At 40.7% G+C, this 23,091-nt stretch overlaps 1 protein-coding gene across 7 annotated transcripts in view; it reads right to left on the reverse strand.

The window, feature by feature from the left end:
• The window catches only part of MAP7 (microtubule associated protein 7), a 172,636-nt gene that overhangs the window by 133,856 nt on the left and 15,689 nt on the right, over positions 1-23,091 (reverse strand). For 2 of the 7 annotated variants that reach the window (XM_049112991.1, XM_049112987.1), the window contains exon 1: positions 13,222-13,547. The exons of 3 other annotated variants lie outside the window; for them this stretch is intronic. In XM_049112991.1, coding sequence (XP_048968948.1) covers positions 13,222-13,354 — 133 coding nt within the window. In that variant the 5' untranslated portion in view covers positions 13,355-13,547. Of the gene's footprint in view, positions 1-13,221; positions 13,548-23,091 lie in introns of those variants that run through there. 2 more of the 7 variants (XM_025422377.3, XM_025422374.3) reach the window with 1 other exon arrangement.

Genomic DNA, 23,091 nt, shown 5'->3' on the forward strand with positions numbered 1-23,091 from the left:
TAGATGCACTATTTGAAAAGGGGAATCTGAAACCCAGCTCTAATGCCCAGCTACTATATCAATGGAGAGGATAATTGCCTTCCCTTCAATTCTGCATGGTGGTAGTACCATCTGTTTCTTCCCCCAGTGACTTGGTATACCTGCCAAGAACAATAAGCTTTAAACCAGATTATTGATGCAGCAGTTTTCCTGCCCTCCTCTAGGGGGGAAAAAACCACCCAAACAATGCTGGTGTTCCCATTATTAACAAAACAAAACAAAACAAAACAAAACAAAACAAACACTACATTAGCTAATGTCCAATGTCACTAATTAAAACCAAATGCCATTTCATAGCAATCCAACTGGCAAAAATCAAAGCATCTTACTAAATCCCATCTAAGTGAGGATATGGGGAAGTGTGGACTTTCATATACTGTAGGTGGGACTATGCTGATAAAATGATTTTGGAAAAGCAATTTGGCATGTGAGAATGCACACCCCACTTCTAGGAATATACCAGAGAAACTTGCATATATGTCCAAGAAGAGGTGTGCAAATGGTTATTGCTGCACCCAGTCTATAGTAGCAACAAGACAAAACAAAAAACTAATCAACTTCTCTGTCCATCCATTGAAAAATAGTAAGTAAACTGATAAAGTCACATAGGAGAATTAAACTGTGCTAAAGTCCTATTATAACATTCTATGCGGCAGTGAAAACCAACTATAGGAGTACTTTGGATTGGTATTTCAAAACTTGAGGCGAAAAGTACAAACTGGCAGATTTATATGTTAATATGACATAATTTATATGAATTTTAAACACACAAATTAAAGATATTTCCATGCAGTAAACGTGAAGAAACTGACAGGAAGAGTACATGCTATCTCTCTGGGAAGAGGAAAGGTGGGGGGAGGGGGGAGGGATGAAGGAGAAAAGACCATGGAAGGATACATAGGAAATGACATTAACCATAATATTTTTTATTTATATTCCCCATAAATATTATATATTTTAGTACAAAATTTTTGGTCCAGATCCCAGGCATACAGGTATTTATTACGTTAGCTGTTTTCTAAGCTTATTTTTCTTAAAATAACTTTCAAAATATTATAAATTATAGCCTTTTCAAGGCCAAAATGAATGAAAAATAGTGGACTGAGAAAATATTACAGCCTTACAACAATGTGCAAGGTGAAAAGGAATTGGGTTATCAGGCCATGAAGTAGCAGCTTCCTGAATATTGACTTAAGAACACAGTGATACATTTCAAACATATGTTAGTGTCTCTATTTTTGTGTGGCCAATGAAAAAGTGGCTCGAAATACTATAATGAGAGTAATTGTCTAGGACAACAAGTTCATTAGAAATATCTGCTATAGTGATACGATCACTAGGCATCTGAGATTATTTTCAAGTTAAAAAAGTTAGAAGGAGGGGCACCTGAAAGGCTCAGTTGGCTAAGTGTCTGCCTTCAAGGTCAGGTCATGATCCTGTGGTCCTAGGATAGAGCTCTGAGTCCAGCTTCCTGCTCAGTGGGGAGCCTGCTGCTCACCTATACCCCCTCCCTGCTCATGCTCCCCACCCTTGGCTCTCTTTCTCTCTCACATGCTCTCTCAAAATCTTAAAAGAAAAAAAAAGTAGAAGAAAAATAATCTTTAATTATTTTATTCTCATAGAGCAAATGCAACTTTCAACTGGTTTTTAGTCTCCTAAAATTTAGAAGTCTTAGCAGCAATGCTGGGCTCTTTTTTTAAAAGATTTTATTCATAAGAGGCACAGAGAGAGAGGAAGAGACATAGGCAGAGGGAGAAACAGGCTCCCTGTGAGGAGCGCAATGTGGGACTCGATCCCAGGACCCCAGGATCACAACCTGAGCCAAAGTCAGACTCTATCACTGAGCCACTCAGGCATCGAAGCAATGCTGGGTTCTTAGAACTACTACAATGACACTATCGACCTACAAAAACTTTCCAAATAACATTCAGTACCACTTACACGCTAGCTTATTAGTGCCAGGGACAGTTAGAAGCACACTTTCATGTATCACACCCCATCTAATCCTTAACCCTACAAGATAGATGTTGCTATTACCTCTGATTTGTAGATGAGGCAAGCGGGCACAGAAATATCAAGCACTGAAGCATGGCATAACTTGCCACTCCTAGAGTCCAAGTTATTAACCCACATATTGTCTCCAGGAGACCACAACTCTGTGCAGATGGGAACAACCTCAATTCAATATTAACCTTCACATACAGTTTCTAATTTTAAATTTTAGAGATACTTCTCTGACATGCAAATCTGCCTGGTTGATTTTACTGGCAAGTTTGGTCTCCACCAGAGACTACACTGTCAAAGACCAGTCATGTCATTAGAAGTCCTGAAGCATCACTATGATTCTGAGGAGACCTTCATCAGCATTAGGAAAAGGAAATATATTTTTCTCAGTCTGTTAATTTAGAGATCAAGTATTCTGAATTTTGGTACCAACACACTCCCACCACCCTCATTGTCCCAAGCAATGTATGATACAGTGTGCTTGCTGAGGCTTCATTCAGGGATGCTTGCTCTCTTTCAATCAACATCTTAGAAGAATGAACTCTGTATCTCAGGGCCACAAGGAAGGAAGCAGATCAGCAGATCGTGCTAAGTGCTACAGGCTCATACAGGATGAGCCACCAATCACAAACCAGGACAATTTTCTTTCTTTTCCTTTTTTTTCCCTTTGTTTAACTTTCACACTAAAATGTTGCAGTAATGTTTTAAGATAAAATAGGCTAGAGGACAGCATAAATAGTGACACATTTAGCAAAATAAAAAAAAACTGCTGTTACCTAGAGTCAACAATCTTGGGGCAAGGGAATCAAATCTAGGACACTGGGAATGACGAAGGAGGCCTCCATTCTAATGACTGTGACAGTAGTGTCAGAAGAAAGGAATTCAAGATACACCAAAAGTCTTGAAGTTTTGCTTTTTAATACATCACCTGAAGTAGTATGGACTCATTCTTTAACCTTGTTCTCCTGGAGTAATACATATCAATGATTATATTAACCCCCTCATGAAGCATTGGTAGTAGTAATGATCTACAAGAAATTCTCAGATGGGGCCTGGAGCATTCAATTTGCTTTTATCTACAACGTTTCACAAAAAAATCATGTCACTGGTCCTATAACTATAATGATCCAGTTAAATCCAGTATCGGCGGCCAATAGTCCTTTCAGTTAGTCCATTACCTTCTTCCTTCTTCAAAAATCACATCAAATGAAAACAGAAGCTCCTCATTCTTCTCTTGCATTGTAGAGTTTTAATCAGAATAACACATGCTTAATGTGTCTTTCTACTTACTTTCTTCCTTTATTTAAGACAGTAGATTAGGACCCAGAAGCTAATTTAATACATCCTCAGGTTCACAGCAAAGTGGCAGAAAAGTTAGATGTTAAGAGTGAGGTAGAGTGGATGAGACACAGGGTAAATACTGGCTACAATGTGATTTGACTAAAACAACTGGCCATCAGCAGAAGGGTGCATCTGATGGGGAGAGAACAAGAAAGTGGAACAGACCCAAGCACATGTGCATTAATATCCAGTGGCCCTAAAGAAGAAAGAAGAGGCTATGTGGGGATACTCTGAGCCTGCAAAGAAGGTCCAGGCTGCGATCCAAGTGCACTGTTGAAATGGTTACTCATGAGTTCCAGGCTTGAAAAGAGGACAAGTGAATCAGAAGGGTACTAATAACTGTGAGAATGAACAGAGGTTCAGGAACCTAGAGGTCATGCAGTGGATGAAGGGTTCATGGTGCGGGCAGGAGGTTGAGCTCACGTAGCTGGTGAGACCTAGTATGTTGTCTGGTATGGGGCAGGCACAAAATATCAGTGTTTGCTGAATCTGAAGTTTGTGGGTGATTTCTGAGTTCATGGTATTGTAGGTGGAGTGCCAATAAGTCCCAGCACAGATGTGCCCTACCTAAACAGAGTAGTAGTGAAGGTCACATAGCGTAAGAGTAAATGTGATAGTCACTGCAACTTGTGGCAGTGGAGAAGAATTTGAAGTCACTTAGATTGTGAGAAAATATCAAGCTGACTGATGATTAGAAGTGTTGACCCAAGCAGTTAGTTTGGAGTTCCATTCAGAACTCTTGCTAATGTTAATATAATACGGCTCTGAACTGCTGGATGGGTAAGGGTGAAGCTAGAGGATAACAAACCCCATGTAAGGGCTAGGGAAAGGACTTACCACTGCAGTATCACAGAAGATGGGAAGCTAAGAGACTCACCAAAAGATATTGTGCATCCCAAAGTAAGCCCAGGGTAAAAACCCAGAGTGCTGAGGTTTGGAATCCTGACACTGCAGTTGCTACTTTGCATCTTTACATATTACGGACTGAAAGGTCTGTACCAGGAACCGTCCACCTACAAAGAACCTGTTTTTCTGGGCCTTGGAGGGGGAGAGGGAAAAAGGGTGATGCAGAGATGGTATTATAAAAGAGAGACATAAAAAAAAAAATAAAAAAAATAAAAGAGAGACATAAAAGGAAAATTCTCAGTGTGGCTTAATGAGGTACACTGGGATGGGTGGGGGTCCAGGAACACACTGGACTGTTGTTTGCAGCAGCTCTTTCCAGACCCATAGAGGAGCAGGTGACAGTGGGAGACGCTACCTGTCAAAGAGCTGAGAGTTTAAGTCACTGAGGATTCGTTTCTTATGTAATTGCCCCGACTTAGGACTTCTACTTTATAGACATGATCGTGAATTTCCATTGTTCAAAAGGAGGTAAACACTTGTCATACTTCAAAAACATGGCTGTAATGAGTGCAGACCACAAATTCAAAACGGACATTTAATAATGAGCTCCAGTAGTTCAAGGAAAGGTGATGGTAAAAGTTGCCTCTAGAATGCTCTGGCACTGGAATTTGGTCCAAGTCAGTGACTGTAGAATCTGCATAGTCTCCCAGCTATAAGGTCCTAACAGAAAACTCAAGTCCTCTCTGCATGAGGGCTAGTAGGCAAAGGTCTTTGATACAAAAGTCACTGTCCTATATCACTAGGCAGGGTTGATGACTGATCCGGTATCTCGAGGCCTTTGCTGGATTCAGAACGTAGTCTTGGACCTTGGAATGTTCCAAGGCTTGGACAGATAGCCTCGCCCACTATGCTTCTGATTTTCTCTGATGGTGTCAGTGTGTCATCACACTGTCAGTGTGACAATCAGTCGTTGTGTAATAAACATTTAGGGAGCCTCAACTACACACGGGGCCCTGTATTAGGTGCTAGGGACACAGTATGAATGTAATAGTCACCTTCACTGCCCTTTTAGAATTTAGTAGAGTTGGAGAGATTTTTAATACTACTCAGCAAACACAATCTAAATTTGGTTAGAGCGACAAAGGATAAGTACATGATCCTAGAAGAGCCAAGACCATGGGACCCAGCCTGATCTGGGGACACTCTCAAGGAAAGGATATTTAAACTAAAGGAGAAGTAGAAGGTAACCAGGTATAGCAAAGCAGAGGGAGAACCATCTACAGTATACATCAGGTAAAGGGAAGAGCTCAACCTCAGGATACAAAGATCCACCAGCATATTATGTTCAATCATAGCAACACCTAACACTGAAGATGGTGCTTGTGCCAAATGTTCGCAGCACTTACTGCTAACTGGCTTGTGAAAGAAACAAGATGACTGCAGAGAAATAAAAGTATTGACACATGAAACAGAAACTCACCAAATTTAGAACAAGAAATCTTGGTGCTGAAAATAGCATGAGAAGAAAAATGGCCCCATAAAGCTAGTGGCTCCAAATGCAAGTGCCTATCACCTAAACCCCTGGCAGAAACCTGCCCACAAGCTGAGGACATTTCCATCAAGCAATTCTCACACACATTTGCATGCGAATGTTAGAAAAAAAAAAAAATCAAAACAAAAACTACAAAAGTAGGAATTTTAAGGAGAAACAAATTCCTTTTGGTTGGTTTTCAAGATGGCAGAGGATCATGGCTATTGTTCCCTGATTAAGGCAGACCAGAAGTTTTCCATTAATCTCAAGGAATAAAAGGTACACTCCCTTAATCACATTTGAAATAACAAGTGAGGTGATTTGACATAATGGTAATTTATTTCCTTCACTTCACAAGAGACAATTACAGGGTATAGCAATGAGTAATCTACCTGACATCTAGTACATCTGATCTGCATGAATAAACACAGGACAAGGATCCAGGCACATATACCTATTGCAGGCAAGAGACAAAAAAGCTCTCAGAAAAGCGGCAGGCCTCTTGGAAATTTTCATTCACAAGCTAGTTAAGGTAAAAGGCAGGAGGAGATTAGACTACGGAAAATTTCTATAATAGACATGTACTGGAACAGACAAAGAGTATGTTAGAAGTTATTAGAAAATTTGTCATTTGTAGTCAAATGTCCCACTTTTTATAAATATCATTTAATGAGCACCAAATATTTTTCAGAGTGTGCTAAATGCTTATAATATCTCAAATCCTCACCTCCTCCTGTGAGCATGGTATGATTAATTTCATTTTACAGCTCAGAGCCTGAAGCTTAGAAACCTGTTAAGAACTGTAACATGCATTTAAAAAAAAAGTTTACTGAAAAAAAAAAAAAAAAAAAGAAAAAGGGCTCAGTGGTTTAGTGCCGCCTTCAGCCCAGGGCCTGATCCTGGAGACCCGGGATCGAGTCCCACGTGGGGCTCCCTGCATGGGGCCTGCTTCTCCCTCTGCCTGTGTCTCTGCCTCTCTCTGTCTCAGGAATAAATATTTTTTAAAATGTTAACTAAAAAAGAACTGTAACTTGCCTATTTCCACATATAGCAATTTTTCTATGACATCACAGTCTTTCACCCCACAGTTATTCTAATTTTCTAATAACCTTCACAAACTTGTGCAGAGCCGCTAATAGTCTACCTAGTTAAAGTTTTCTCACCAAATAAACTGATTGACCTGATAGTGGCTGGTTCTGAATATCTATAGTTTTCCCAAGGGCCTCAGAGGCAATAGCTATCATCTTGATTTTGCATTTGTACTTAGATTTTATGCTAGATTGTTTAGGAAAGGTTTCAAAAGGGGTCCACAGAGATTCTAACCTCCACCCGGATTCCAACTCATCCCTCAACAAATGCACTTGATGCCTGACCTTGTAAGTGGCCCTATGAGGAGGCGCTACACCAGCCCCCATAATGTTGTTCCCAATGATGGTTTTAGGATGACTGGTTCCACCCAATCCCCAGAATATCTTGCTACTACTTTGAGACCGTGAACATAATTTTCTTTGGTCTATATCCTAAGCTCCATTGTCATTTCACCCTCCACACTGGACCCAGAATGGTAAATTCTCTGGAATCTGGACAGAATCTATTAAAATTCTCTAACAAACATCACTGGACAGAAAGCCTAAGAAAATGGAACTTGCATTTGATAGTCAGCAAAAATATTCATCGATGCCCTGGTAAACACTTCAAACACGACGTCTTATGGCCATTTGTGGTACACTTTGGGTCTCTGTATCTAGATCTGAGGTGTAACGAGGAATGATGTGCCTTTTAAAGTTGGCAAATCTAGAACATAAACTTAATACATATAAGGCCCAACATATACGGGCTTTTCTAAATGCTCAGTGAACTCTCTCAAAATTTCCTTTGTTGATGTGAAGGTATTAGTTTCTGCTCAAAACATAGTTAAGGTACCTGCAAATGACCTGATAATTTTTGAGTAACAACAAATTGAATTTATTTTTATTTTATTATGTATTTTTTTATTGGAGTTCAATTTGCCAACATATAGTATAACAACCAGTGCTCATCCTGTCAAGTGCCCCCCTCAGAGCCCATCACCCAGTCACCCCAACCCCCCGCCCACCTCCCCTTCCACTACCCTTTGTTCATTTCCCAGAGTTAGGAGTCCCTCATGTTCTGTTACCCTCTCTGATATCTCCCACTCATTTTCTCTCCTTTCCCCAACAATTAATTAAAGTTGCCCCTTGAGATATGCTAATATTAGTAGAAAAGGATACTCAATTCAACTTTTAATAAATAATGTGTACGATTTGTCAGCTGGCAGATTTTCACCAAATACGTGTGTTTGGTTCCTATGGTTAGAGCAGTCAGCTATTTGGGCTCCACTGATTATAGCTCTTGAAATACACACGTAATTTTTTAAACCTTTTAGTTCCACACAGCAAGCAAATTCCAATACACATAGTACCTCACCATACAAAAAAAAAATTTGGTTATATAAAGGTTAAATCGTGTTCCTCTTGTATAGTGATACCTATGGTTAATTTCTACTGTAACACAGAATGCCTGAGAGATCAGTCTACTCACTCAATAGGTATTCACAGAGAATCCAAGGAGTGTAAGCCATACATCAGATGTTGTGGTCCTTGTTCCTGACATCTCCTATTGTTATTTTTATATTAGTGCTTTGAATAAAACATCACCTTTCAGGTCTCTTCCAATAAAATTTATGCCAATCAATCTGATTTTACGATTTCCTCTTATAATAGGGTTCTTTGATATTTCTGCTCATCTGAACTATACTTTTGCCTCACTAGCTGTAAAATTCTACTACTTGAAAGCTTTTGCCTAGTCTTGAAATTGCACAAATAAAGACACTGGGAACAGACAACAGTCCAAATCTTACAGAACAAGAAAAGAAACAGACGGAATCCCCGGGTGGCTCAGCAGTTTAGCGCCTGCCTTCAGCCCAGGGTGTGATCCTGGAGTCCCGGGATCCAGGTCCACATCAGGCTCCCTGCATGGAACCTGCTTCTTCCTCTGCCTGTGTCTCTGCCTCTCTCTCTCTCTCTCTCTCTCTCTCTCTGTGTGTGTGTGTGTGTGTCTCTCATGAATAAATGGATAAGATCTTTAAAGAAAAAAGAAAAAGAAATAGAAAATATGAGAAAAGGATTCCAGAATGGCATTCACACTTTTTGACATAACACTCCTTTTTTGGGGGGAAAAGAATGATTCATGACTTACAAAGAGGACATTACAATTGCTAAATCATCACCAATCCAAGAAGAATATAAATGGCAAATGGCAGATCATATTTCTTTCAGAAACCTTAACTGGCAGAAATTCTACCTTTAGAGAGGATAAGCCAAAAGAAAAGAAGATGCTGAGTGTTCATAAAAACACATTTTAACAAAAAAGGCAGGGAGAGGAGTAAGGGGAGAAGGAGAGCACGGTTTCCTCAGAACTGCTGTGTCCTGATTTCAAGAAGAAATTTTATTTCTTTAGAATCTAACCTGCAGTTTGCTAACAAAATGGGCAGAAGGCATTAACCTTGATATTAACAAAGTACTGAGTTAATACTATCTTGTAAACATATGCCTTCATCTTTCCACCAAAGAAAATGATGAATAGTATGATGGAAAACAAAATAGTAGGATTCCCTGATATACTCTTAGGTTAATCCTATTACTCTCTACCACATTGCATTTACCTATCAGATATAGCCAAGCATCAAAACAGTTACCTTGGAAGGGCAAATCTAATAGGATCAACATTTCTCTCTCTCTTTTTTTTAAAGGTTTTAAAAATTTATTTATTCATGAGAGACACAGAGAGAGAGGCAGAGACATAGGCAGAGGGAGAAGCAGCCTCCAGGCACGGAGCCCGATGTAGGACTAGATTCCAGGCAGATGCTCAACCACTGAGCCAACCAAGCATCCCCCATCAACATTTCTTAGAATTCTTATGTTAGTAAGACTTTCAGAACCTATGCAAATTATTTTTAAGTATCAAATTTATCTCCATTCAATAACATTCCATGCACTCTGTCTGCAATTTCTCTACAGGGGAGTAGTCTTGGCCCTTGAGAAGTTTCCGGTCTAGAGAAGGGCATGGATATAGCTATAGATAGTTTCATTACACTCTCAGCCCTTCCCCCAATTTCAGTTTATATTCTTGGATTATTGATACATAGTGGTCCTCCTCCACTACAGGTAAACACCTCTGGGAGCAGAGATTCTGTCAATTACCTTTGCACCACACCTCCACAAAGCCCCAGCAAAGTAATCTGTACAGAATGCGCATTTAACAAGTGTTGGCTTAGGGAGAAAAGGTCTTTTTATTTATTGACACTGTGCTCAACAAAATTCACCATAAGGTAGGTTTGCCATGAAACCTAAGCAAGGGCATGTGGTCACTGCAATATCTTAATAAGCTCTCTGGCACCAGTCCTCAGGTCAGCATTACACTGAGGCTTGGGTTCTAGAGGTATATGAGCAAAAGCAGTAGCCCACCTTAAGCTCAATTACAATCTGAATGTTATATGTTAATAATAGCAAGGCATGTAAAACATTTACATCCCTCCTGATTATAAGGGAGAGAAATTACTCCTTCAAGAACTGAGCTAGTCTACCAGCTAACTGAACTTTGTCTCACCCCAGGGTAATTTTGAAGCCACCATTGGGAATCCAGACAGTGATCCATCTGTACATTCCTATTGAGTCCATGATGATGGTTACCCAATAGTAGAGTACTTGGAAAAATGCAGCTTGTCATTAACCCAGGGTAATCCTGGATAGGAGCGTTTACCTTATTGAATTTAGATAGCAAACTTCTTTCTTCCTGGTAATGACAGAATATAGATACTAAGCACGAAAACCAGGTTAGGACACAAGTGGTGGATTAGACCACAGAATAGGCAGAAAAAAAAAAGATTCTGATTGTTTATCTTAATAAAAACACATAGAAGATAATCTTATGTCATCTTGCTATGATACTTTGGACATAATTTAGAAAGTAAAAGTCCATTATACATTGGAAAAGATGATATTAGCAACTGGCAAGAAGTATAATAATCAGAGCAGCAATAACATTTAAGTTGAAAAGGATAACTGAAATTGTCTATAAAGCCAGGCTACTATGCTCCCTTAAGGAGAAAAGGCCGTTTGCTCCAACAGGCCCTTCTTTTAACAACATTCATTTTCTGACCTGACCATATCTGGCACTAGGAAGCAAGTAAGAAAAACTCAGAAGGTCACAACTCTACAGACTAGAACTGTGTTGTCTAAGAAGGTAACCACTAGCCATGTGTGGCTCTTTAACTAAAAATCAATTAAAATTTAAAAATCAGTTTCTCAGTTATAGTAGCCATATTTCAAGTGCTCCCAGCTACATGTGGCTAGTAGTCATCATATCAGTGGATACAGAATATTTCCATCACTGTTCTATTGACAATGCTAGATTTGAAAGTGGACATTTCTATTGCTCAGATAGACCTGATGAGAAATTCACAACCAAGCCATCATTAGAGATTTCCAAGGTTGTTTATTTTATTAGATGTATCCGTTAAGGTAGAGATATTTGGGGATCCCTGGGTGGCTCAGTGGTTTAGCGCCTGCCTTCGGCGCAGGGCGTGATCCTGGAGTCCCAGGACTGAATCCCACATCGGGCTCCCTACATGGAGCCTGCTTCTTCCTCTACCTGTGTCTCTGCCTCTCTCTCTGTCTCTGTGTCTCTCATGAATAAAAAAAAAGAGAGAGAGAGAGATTTGAGGATGTACAGAAAGTGTAGACAGTCTTATCAACGTAAGACTTTTCCTCTTGGTCTTTTCCTTCTTTTTCCCATCTGATACAGGGAAAAGTAGACACTCCTTAAGTCTTTCTTATCCAAAAAGTTGCATGAATTGCCAAAAAATAGATTTTTAGAAGCACCTACTTCCCCTAGCCTTCTTCGCTTTAAATAAAATACTAAAGGCAACTGAAAACAAAAACAAAAACACAGAAGACAGGAATTCAAGAAAACTACTCACAACAAAATGAATAGCTATCCTAAATTATATCTCCAAGATGCCTAAGGGAAAAGTGCCACAAATTAAGAACATTTCCAAAAATACAGAGTGGGCACAATGCAACAGATCCACATTAATTTAGAAAATTACCACCTCCCAAGAGGCTAAATGATTTGCTACTAACAATTTAAAGTAATGGGTTTTCATCAAGAGCGAACTCTGGTTCAACTGTCTAATTCCCAGGCAAATAAAAGAATCACTTATAGGGTCAGCTTCCATCCACGGCATTGGTAAATTCCTTAACTCATTTGGTTCTAAAAAGCTATGTCTGGTATTGAAATTAAAAACAACTATGTTAGATTCTACTTAGAAATTCTCTGTATATAGTATTTTAAAAGTGAAATAAAAATATACTTTTGAATTTAAAATAGTTTCAATTATATTTAAGAAAAGCAAACTAAGATTCACTCAAGAATCAGAAAAAGCAAGCCAGCCATTTTCAAACACTGGATTCTACTTAAACACTCATTCTATCAGTGCTTAAATATTTGCTTGCTACTTTGCCATGCTACTGCTGTGTACCACACAGAGGAATATTTGATCTCAGTGACAGAACAATTTGAATGCAAGCTAAAACTTACTCACCACATGGAAACAGCAAAACCGATAATCTCTCAGTTTAAGAGATGAACAGTTTATGTATTTGGGGGAAGGGGGCTGCATGATGTTGCCATCTCTGACAATCACAGCCCCGGGAGGATAGCTATGAGACCATGATAAAACCAGGCGGTACACAGGGATGTGAGAAATCAGGCAAGCTGCTGCTCCATTTCATCATTATGAAATGCACAAGAATCAGACCTCTCCTTTCTACACCCAGCACATTCCAACCTCCACAGGGATGTTAGGTAGCAGTTACCATCAGAAGTTATAAACCTCATGGTGCCCTCCTCCTGGTTCCCTAGCTTTGCCCTCCTACATTGCACTCAATGTTTATTTACCTCCTCTTCAAGCTCTCAGTATTTCAGAATAGAACAGAAGTAACATCTTGACCCTCTGCCCTTGGAAAGGCTGCACTCTTTGTTACTTTAACTCATCCCCTTGCCAGCAGAAACTCTTATTAAACAGAAATCATCCATACACCTCATTTAAACCTGGATAACCCCTATTTCTTCCTCCTGGTGAGGACAGTGTACTGGTAACTGTTCAAGCGAACGTGTGAAAATTCAAGATCTCTAGGCCAAGAAAGTAGCTTGGGTCAAAAAAGCAGCTGAACTGAAACCTACCAAATCTGCAAAATCTGTTCCCTATTTCATGCATACAGAGCTTTACAGAATGTGCAAATACCACCAGCAAACTGTGCTAGGAGGTCACAAGCACTCCACATACGAGCACGACAACCCAATTTGTAAAAGTGTTACAGACAGCGTAGGAAAATAGGGGCTGGTTCAGTTTCCAACCAAAGGGTAGAACTAATGCATACCTTTTGGTCTTCTGGAATTTCCATTCTTTTGCTGTTCGTCTTCCTCATTAATGGTGAATAAACCAAGGGGACTTGGCCTTGCACAGGTCTTCTTCAGTCTCTCTTGTCGAATAGCTGTAGCTGATCCAGGCATACCGCAGCTACTTGTTTTTTAATTATTATATTAAAAATATATGCTTATGTAATTGCAGCTCCCAGGAAGCTGCTAGTTTCTAAGCGGCCGGTTCATTTGAGCACTTGTAATAGATCCCCTATGGTAAACAGTGTGCAAACAGCTGACAGATACTACCAGCTACTTGGCAACTGAGGCCCTGCGGTTCCCCCCTCACCTAGCAGCAACCCCCGCACCTCCCCTCCACGCCCCCTCCCACTGACTCCCCCCAGGCATGTGGCTGGCTGGAGCTCGCGGCTTGCACTCGCGCTCGACACACACGGGAACGTGCACTCTCCCTCCGGAAAAGCCCCAGGAAAGGCTCGCAGGGTCTGCTGCCTCCTTCCACCGCCTAACGTGCTCATGCAGATCCCAGCGTCTTCCTGCAGCGGCAGCACCCTTCCCCAGTCTTCTCCCTACCACCGCACAGGAAAATGTTCCGCACTCGGCAAGGAGGGGAAAGGGCATGTGCCGCCCAGAGCAGTTGCCCTGACAACTCCGACCTGTCCTAATCCAGGAGGTGAGGGAGAGGCTCGGCGTCCGCCTGGAAGCACAGGGAACGGTCGGAGGCGGTCGGACCCGGGCCAGCACGCCGCGCAGCTCCCACCGCCTGCCCTCTCCTCGCCATCCGCCAGCCGGGAGGACCCACAGCGCTCCGCCTGCACCAGGCAGCAGGGCGCTCCTGGGACGGGCAAAAGGGGCTCAAGGCAAGAAGGCCTTTTCTTCTTTGGGGGGCCGACTTTTCAATCGGGGTGATGTTGGCGAGTCCCTGGATGAAGGAAGGCATCCCTGGACCCCCATGGCTTACTCCGCACTCAGTAACGTACCCCAGCCTTACAGACGTCCCTGCCACCCCAGAGTCTGTGTACGCAGGCTGGGCCACACCTGTCGTGAGGTGTGCACTTGAGATTTTCCAGGGAGGGCAGGCAGGTGGGAGAGAACCGTCCCTATTCTCACAAAGACCACAGCTTGGAATATCCCTTCTGCAGGTCAAGTTCAAAGGAGAGAAACTACAGTCCGTCAAAGGAAGGAAAAAAAATCCTCCTCACCACATCCCCCTCATCCCCACTCAATTCTCACTGCTCTGGACCAGTCACTACCAGTGGTGCTGAGCAATCCTCAACACTTGACCCACTTTTAGTTTTTTTTTTTTTTTTTGGACTGTTTTCTCCAAAGCGTACAATCACATGACTATTGTTTTCTCCTGAAATGAGCTTTCTCACTTAAGACTCTCCACTTCTAGGCTGCCTGAAACATGCTGTATGGGAAAAAAATTTATAGTAAGTGACACTGATAAATGCCAACTGCCAAATTAAGAAAATAATTTTTTGTTTTTGTCTCTTTATCAAAATCAAGTCTGTTTAGAAAGTCCAAAGCCATCCTCCCACCCCAGACCACTCTTCTAATTTTCCTGTCCATACTTCACCTACATGCCCAAGAGGGGACTCCATGGATTCTACATGTACCCTCTCTAAATCCTTTGAATGTTAGAGTGACTTTGACAATTACACTCAACCTTTTCTTGGCACCTCAGTTTTTGCTTTAAAATCAGGGTGACATCATTTACCTTATAGGATTAAGAGCATAGTGGTAGCAATAAGAAGTACTTCTACATCACCTGCTTTTACTTTTTATAATACATCTGCTGTAAGTAGTCCATTTTTGTTTCATATCTAAGGTCAACTATTAACTCTCTCAAGGAATAGTTCTAATATTTTTTTAATCTAATATTGGCCAGGTCACTGCTAGAGATGTACTAGAGTGTTAGCAAATCTACTGTGGGGGCAAACAAAAACACCAAAACTACAGAAATCTTTCCCTCAATGGCTGAGGGATTTCATTAAGGTTAACATATGTTAGATATGTAGATTGGGGAAATCAGGAAATTTAAATATTAAGTTTACTTAAAATCATGGTCATCTCTGTGATAGGTATTTGGAATTAAAGTGAAGGGTTGAAGAGCTGAATGGGTCTGAGAAAGCATCTATATCAGCATTTTACACACAAGGAAAACCAACGCTCCAAAGGTAAAATTCCTTGCCCAGGTCAAATGTTAGCTGGCAACAGATTTAGAGTAAAAATTTAGATCTCCTTCTTTCTAGTCCAGTGCTTCCCCTTATGACAAATATCTGGCCTATCTAGTTCAGAATATCCTAGATCCCTCTCTCCAGCTTGCATAGAATATGTGCTGCCGAAGTGAGCACATCCAGCTTGTATAGAGATGGCAAGATGGGGAGAAGGAAGAAAAGGAGGGATCCATGCCTTGAACATGCAAGATCTTGTTGTTTAAGAAATAAACAGTGGATGCAATATACTTCCGTAATTTTACTTGGTAATTCTATTTCTGAATTGAAGAGGATTTGTTATTTCCCATTTATTTCTTCAACTGGCTATCAATAAACATAGTCCAATGTTATATTTATTTATGAAAATCTTTTCAAATCTGCTTTAGTTTGTTTCTTCTACCTTCCAGGGAATCAGGTTAGTACTTACAATGGCAACACACACACAGACATACACACATACAGCCAAAACTACCTTTTGGCAGAAAAAATGAAAAGCTACATCTCAAATGACAAGTTTCATTCAGAAACATTCTTTATCCAAATAGCTTCTGACCATCTCCATGAAATTTTTTAAAAATAAACAATTTTTTTAATTTGTTTTTTATTTTTATTTTATGATAGTCACACACAGAGAGAGAGAGAGAGGCTGAGACACAGGCAGAGGGAGAAGCAGGCTCCATGCACTGGGAGCCCGACGTGGGATTCGATCCCAGGTCTCCAGGATCGCGCCCTGGGCCAAAGGCAGGCGCCAAACCGCTGCACCACCCAGGGATCCCATCCATCTCCATGATATTTAACAAAGGTATTACTTAAAGTGGTAAAGCTAAGGAAAAAGGGATCTTTCCCTTCATCTTCCAAATAAAAAAAAAATGAGAGGCTTAGCATTTTATGAAGTAACCTAGGAGGAAAATGAAACACCTTTCTTAGAGTGGCTTTTAAAAAGTCAAGTGAAAGCTGAAATTCAAATGACTTCTGCAGAAGATGTACATTTCTTTAATTTCAAGAATGGCCTGGATGCACAAAAGCTTTAAAGCTTTTGCAGAAGAAATGCAGCAGCAAAGCAGAAGCTTCATAGCCTTTAACTTGTCTGGATAAGATTTCACAAAGGAGCCCTCCTTGAGGTCTGTGGCAGGGAGATCACAGGACAGCCCCTCTGGGACAGAAGCCTATAACTGAGCCCACCTCTACCATAGCCAGCCAATCAACAGTTCTCTTCTGTTAACTGTACTGGAATATTCCTCAAATGACAAAGACGGTATCCTTCATGCTCTAGTATGAGAGGTCTCATGGAGAATTTTGATTTGTGTCAAAATGTGGAAGTCCTCAAAGTTGCTGTTTTGAAAATTATGCTTAAACCATTACTGGTTTAATCAAAGGAGGCCAAAAGTTACCACCGTCCTACAGCCCATGAGGCAGGGGTGGGGTCAAGTAAAAGAATTCCATTATCTAGGAACATCTCCAACTTTGTCAGATGCTGTGCTAGGTGTCTTAGATAGGTTACCTTTGTTAGTCATAAGAGCACTGAGGGAGGAGTTACCACCTGACAAATCAGGAAACAGAGGCTCACATAGGTTAAAGTCACACAGCTAGTCACTGAGTCAGGATTAAACCATGGCCCATCTGCTAGGAGGCTAAGATGTTTTTGTCCTGCTGCCTTGTAAATCCTGACTGCAACACCCACTAGCTGTGTCCCAGTCACAGCTGTGACCAGTCACAGAAAAGCAAACAGCCCAAGATCAAATAATCACAATAAATGATTTTCCCCCATCCACAAAGTACACATGTAAGACATAAATACATTTGATATTAGTTTCCTAAATGCTTAAACCCAGTCTTTAATGGATATAGGTGTTTAACTCTTAATTTCAGGAATATGGGCTTAACCCCTGTAGAGGCATGGGGCAATAATCTTCTCCATTTTATACTCGGACCCAAAACAAAAGTAAATGCTTTTACTTTACTTATGGTAAAAGGAATCCTACTCTGAATTCCTGAACTCTTCCCCAGCACTAATAAGTGTGTTCAATTTGTGTCCGTGAATGTCACCTGTGGGTATGGTCACCATGGGAACTGGGGTATGCAGACTTCCAAGAGTCAGTTAGGTTTTGCAACTGTTTAAATTGTTAAAATAATAAATGATTTTTAATGAGGATGAAGTTAGAAGAAACGAGACATTACCTAGTATGAAAGGGTAGATTTTACAACTAAACTGGCTTTATATAGAGAAAAATATGTGCAGTATAATCATAAAATATAGTCACAACCATAAGCAAAAGTGATACCACTCATCCACTGTGAATGAAACAGGCCAATAGAAAAAAAAAAAAAGAAAGAAAGAAATAGGCCAATAGGCTTTTTTTTTTTTTTTTTTTTTTTATGATAGTCGCACAAAGAGAGAGAGAGAGAGAGAGAGGCAGAGACATAGGCAGAGGGAGAAGCAGGCTCCATGCACCATGCACCGGGAGCCCGACATGGGACCCGATCCCAGGTCTCCAGGATCGCGCCCTGGGCCAAAGGCAGGCGCAAAACCGCTGAGCCACCCAGGAATCCCCAATAGGCTCTTGAGCAACTGTTGTCCCCACCATTCCCACCCCCGGCCCCATTCCCTTGGTACTCGATAAATTCATGTCTATCCTTCTACCCTGGCTGCCTGGCACCTCTGGCCAACCTCCAACCCTGAGGTAGGTGACTATGAAACAGAGTCAAACTAACTGATCCATAGGGAAGTCATCTTGTCATGTGGACTTACCTGTCACGATGTCATAGGAGACCAAACACATGTAGGCACATGTATATACACATGGACTTCAGGCTTCTGTTCACATTTATCCTTCCTAAGCTTTTATTTTTCTGTCCACAAGACTGGAAAATAGCACATAGTCTATGAATGAATCTAAGACTATCCTCCTGCAAAGAGCAATTTGCTTCACCAGTAAGAAGCATACATAGATTTTTCCCTTCTAAAAGACCAGGGAGCTTTACAAAAACATTACTGAAATGGAAAAGAGTCTGATTTGTACTAATCAAGGTCTGTAGCTGAAAACAGAAATTACTACTGCTGGATTGAATGGCTAGTCACTGGTAAATTACAGTTCTACAGACATAAAAGCTAGTTACTTTTCAGTGGGGGCCCAGAAGTGCCAAAATGCTTTTTCCTATTTCTACATTATGATTCATATGTAGGAAATGATTAATTCTTCAAAACTACTGGACTTCAGTAATCTTTTAAATATTTAATGCATACCCCCCAAGGTAGGCTGCAATTTACATCTAGCAAGAGTTTTGGAAATCCACATTTTAATGCAACATTAAAAAAGAGGAAAACCCTCATATGGTTTAAAAGTACAAAGCCAGCACAGGTTGGGCTGTGGAACCAAACAACCCCTGGGAACAAAGGGTCCCAGCTGGTTCTCTGCCATCTCCATTCTTGAAGTTAGAGGGCTCCCTTACAGTTTCCTACCTCATGGCTTCCTTGGCAATAAAGGCATAACATTCTGCCATCCTGCAGCATTACATGGGGCTTCCAATAAGCTACGGGACAAAGAAATACTGCACGAAGAAAGAATGACCCTTTGAAAGGAAAATAAAAAGGCAGGTTCGCTTTGATCTTTATTTTACCACCTTTTGTTAACAGGCAATAAGAAAAACAGTAAATACTACGCTAGTAGTAGAATGCAGCAACCAAGAAATACTAGGTCCCTGCCGTGTCTTTTATAACATATCTATAAATCTCTGCTGTGTGGCCAGGACTTTGTGATGCCAGCAGAGTCTATTTTCCCATGTCTGCTCCACTATAAATAAATTTTAAACCCTGAGGATTCACTTATCTGAACATAAGGTGTTGACACTCAGCTTTCTTTAAAACTCTTTCCTAAATGTTAGGTATCACTAGCTAAATTGCTAATATCATAAAATGCCACATTAAACTTTAACCCTGTAACACACGTTAGAATGCCCTTAGGCCTCTGCTCATTATTCCCATGGATAATAACCTGCATGAACTTCTGAATGTCTGGACAAAAGTTAAAATGTGCACACATCCCCTCCTCTTAATAGTGACACCCTTGTGAGGTTATAAGTCCAATTTTGCAGATTCAAAATGAGGCAAAGAAACCCAATTGCTGGACTCCAACAGAAGAATCAGACAGAGAGCCAGGGCTGTGTTTCTAAAAGTTACCTATGCCGTCATTGGTCTGTGAGCAGTTATGGGTTTAGTTTTATTTTTTGAGCCACACCATGAGAAAGGTAAGAAAACTGAGGAACTGTGGTCTCCTGTCTCACTTTAGGAGGGGTGAAATCAGGTAAAGCTGCAAGGTGAGGGGTTTGGGGGTAGTGGGCAAATCAAACAATGGTCTCCCACCTAACCAAGGCAGAAGGAGCCATTCAGGGGTGTTGATGATGAAATGTGTGATCCAGACTGGCCAGTCAGTTGGAGGATGGTAGAAAGGAACGAGGAGTGAGACTTGAGAAAAACTAGTTCCATAAGGACCTTGTCTAGGTGGAGAAAAGTGTCTCATGTGGTAACTGTGGGGATAGAGGGCAAAGACAGAACACACTCATGTTTGTTTTTTAAACAGGGAGCCCTAGCAGCATGGAAGACTTAATTCAGGGGGATGAGCACGGATACGGAGTTCCTACAAAAGCCCAGATGAGCGTGGCCAAGTGGGCAATGGAAGGAAAGGTGGTACTTTTATTAAAGATTTAGAAAAGAACGAGGGCTTTATATGTGTAGATAACCAGAGACATGGCTGGAATCAGGTCCAAAATCATTAACAGATCAAAATCATGGCCTATGGCTAAAAAAGACTTAGTAGTGAGAAATATGAACACCTCTATATTAAGTCCAACTGCATAGGTACAAAATGAAGACCCACCCAAGCTTCAGTAGCTGCAAAGGTGGGAGGGTCCCTGGACAACTCACTACACACGATCAGTATGATGAACAGTACAAGTCCTAACAGTATCACAGGCGGTATCCACAAATGTCCAGCATGCTGGGTAAGGGGAAGAACCTGCTCTATTTTCTGGTCCTCGGATCATATTGTCTGAACTAGATATTTCAATGCGATGATAAATTAGAACACATTCAGAAGAAAGCAACCTAGGATTTCTAAAGTTTCTAGGCTAGAACACAGAAGGATCATTGCAAAGAAGGTGTATTTTCTCTGAAGAAAATAAGGCAAGATCTGGAGAAATAAGAGAACTAAATTAATGGTTGTTAACATGTGGAGAGATTTCTACTTTTCATACAGTTCTGGAAGACAGAACTAGGATCGGTGACAGGAAGTTACCAGAATGTAACAAGCTGTGCCTTCCATCACTGAAGGCAGCCATGCACAAACACTACTCTGGGATGAAGGTTTTAAAATAATGTATTGTGTACAGGTTGGATTTTTAGGTCTCTAGAGTCTCTTCTGATCCCACAAGTGACTCCGCGACCCGCGACCCGATGAAAACGGAAACTCCAGTTAAATGCCCAGGGGAAAACACTCTGGCAGAAAGGAAAAGCCTGAGAGAGATTCAGGCGGCCCTTCCCCCTGCTGTCACTGTCTCCCTGTGCTTATTTACACTTCACATGGCTTTGTGGTTTTTTTGCAGGCAGCTCTACAGTTGTATTGTTTTACTCATTCAACTGATGCCCCCCAGAGGCTTTAGACACAAAGCTAAAACTCAAAAACCATGGAAGCTTCACTCAGTGTTCTGGTTACAACAGGACCACACTGATGATTTCTACACCTGCAGCTTGCAGACCTGCCTCACTCTTACCTACTGGCAATTTAATGGAAATCTGTACGAAAACATTCTAGGGAAGATGGGAATAAAAACGAAGATACATAAGTTGGCCTTCAATCGCACAATTTACTGTGGATAGATCACTATGGCTCTGTAACTTCAGAGAGGGAGATCTAAAGGTTTATGAGAGAAGAGCAATATTAAAGAATAGTAAAGCAATTCGGTTTATTACTTTATGGACAGTTTAAGGAGAATGCTAGTCCTAAGTCTTCAGGCCAGTAAGGAGTTGGACCAAGGTGTTCAACACTCATTTCAGAACTTATTAAGACTTTTCCCCAATTCTATCTTTTGTGGCTTTGCTACTCTTTCCCAATTCTTTCTCCTAAAATGCCCTGAAATTAAAACGGACATCAATTAAGATATTTTAAGAGGCTTAATATCCTGTTTTTACCTTAAAAGTTAAGTTTCTCTTAAAAAGTAATTTAGATGTGAAGGGGCACCTGGGTGGCTCAGTCAGTTAAGCATCTGCCTTCGGCTCACTCAGGTCTTGATCTCAGGGTCCTGGGATTGAGCCCTGCATCGGGCTCCCTGCTCATCAAGGAGCCTACTTCTCCCTTTCTCCCTCTGCTGCTTCTTCCCCTGCTTATAAGCTGTCAAATAAATAAAATCTTAAAAAAAAAAAAAACTTTAAAAAAGTAATTTAAATATGTTACACAAACCTGGGACGGGGGGGCGGGGGGGCGGCGGTTGAGTGGGGGACTGTGATTTTCTTTCTGAGGGTCGGTGTGTCTCCAGAGAAACAGAACCAAAAATACTACTGGAAAACTACTGATAGTACATACTACTATTTCTTTGGGGGGGGGAAAAATACAAATCATATAAAGAGACCTATTAAAAAAAAAAAAAAGACTTATTTTAAGTAATCATGGCAGCTGTCATTGTAAAGAGGGCTGGTAAGTCCAAAATTTGTAAGGCAGGCCAGCACACTGGAAACTCAGGCAGAACTCCTTCTTCTCTGGGAAACCTCAGTTTTTGTCCTAAAAGGCCTTCAACAGATTGGATCAGGCCCTCAGTATTATCAAGGGTAATCTTCTTAAAGTCAGCTGACTGTAAATGTTAATCAGATCTAGAAAATATCTTCACAGCAATATTTAGACTAGTGTTTGACGAAATAACCTGGCACTGTAATTGACAGATAAAATTAACTGTCCTGGTCAGTGACCTCATAGAGATTAATACACTCCATTCCCACGCTGAAGTCAACAATGCTGTAAATGAAAGCATGTCACTCGAAAGCCAAAGGTCTATGTGTTCGTGATCATAATTTTCACTGAATAGGATGGACACTATTTACCCAACTCATTTCCAATATTGCAATGCTCTATTAAGATAGTATTCATACAATCGGGCTCAGGTAATCTCAGAGTAGACCGAGTAAATCCTCTTACCTTTCACTAATGATCTTGTGTTGAGAATCCAATGCAGGTCAGCCTCAAAACATTATCAAATAAATCCTTTTTATCATTGTAACAACGGGTTGCCTCAACATTAAATGGTTTGGAAAATGCAGATATGTAGATTTAAAAAAAATATTCCGTTATGAAATAACCCCACTGTTTCAATCAGAAGAAACATATATAAATATGTGGATGGAGATGGCGCTGGATAATCTATATTTCTCATGAGAAGTGTGTATGGTTTGAGGTACTAAACTTTACAGTTACTGGCTAAATAGAGCCAAATCTGGCAAAAGAGAAAATTATATACAATTCAGCAGAGTTCTGAAATCAACCTAGGAGAAGGAAGTGCCTAACAGAAAGGCAAATCATATAACCATGGTAGGTTAAGTTTGAGGTTTGGTCATTATCATTCAGCGAAGGTCCGCGCTGAAAAGGATTAACATATCCAGTGTAATTGTCA

Source organism: Canis lupus, chromosome 1, assembly GCF_003254725.2.
Source record: "Canis lupus dingo isolate Sandy chromosome 1, ASM325472v2, whole genome shotgun sequence".
NCBI classification, from domain to species: Eukaryota; Metazoa; Chordata; class Mammalia; order Carnivora; family Canidae; genus Canis; species Canis lupus.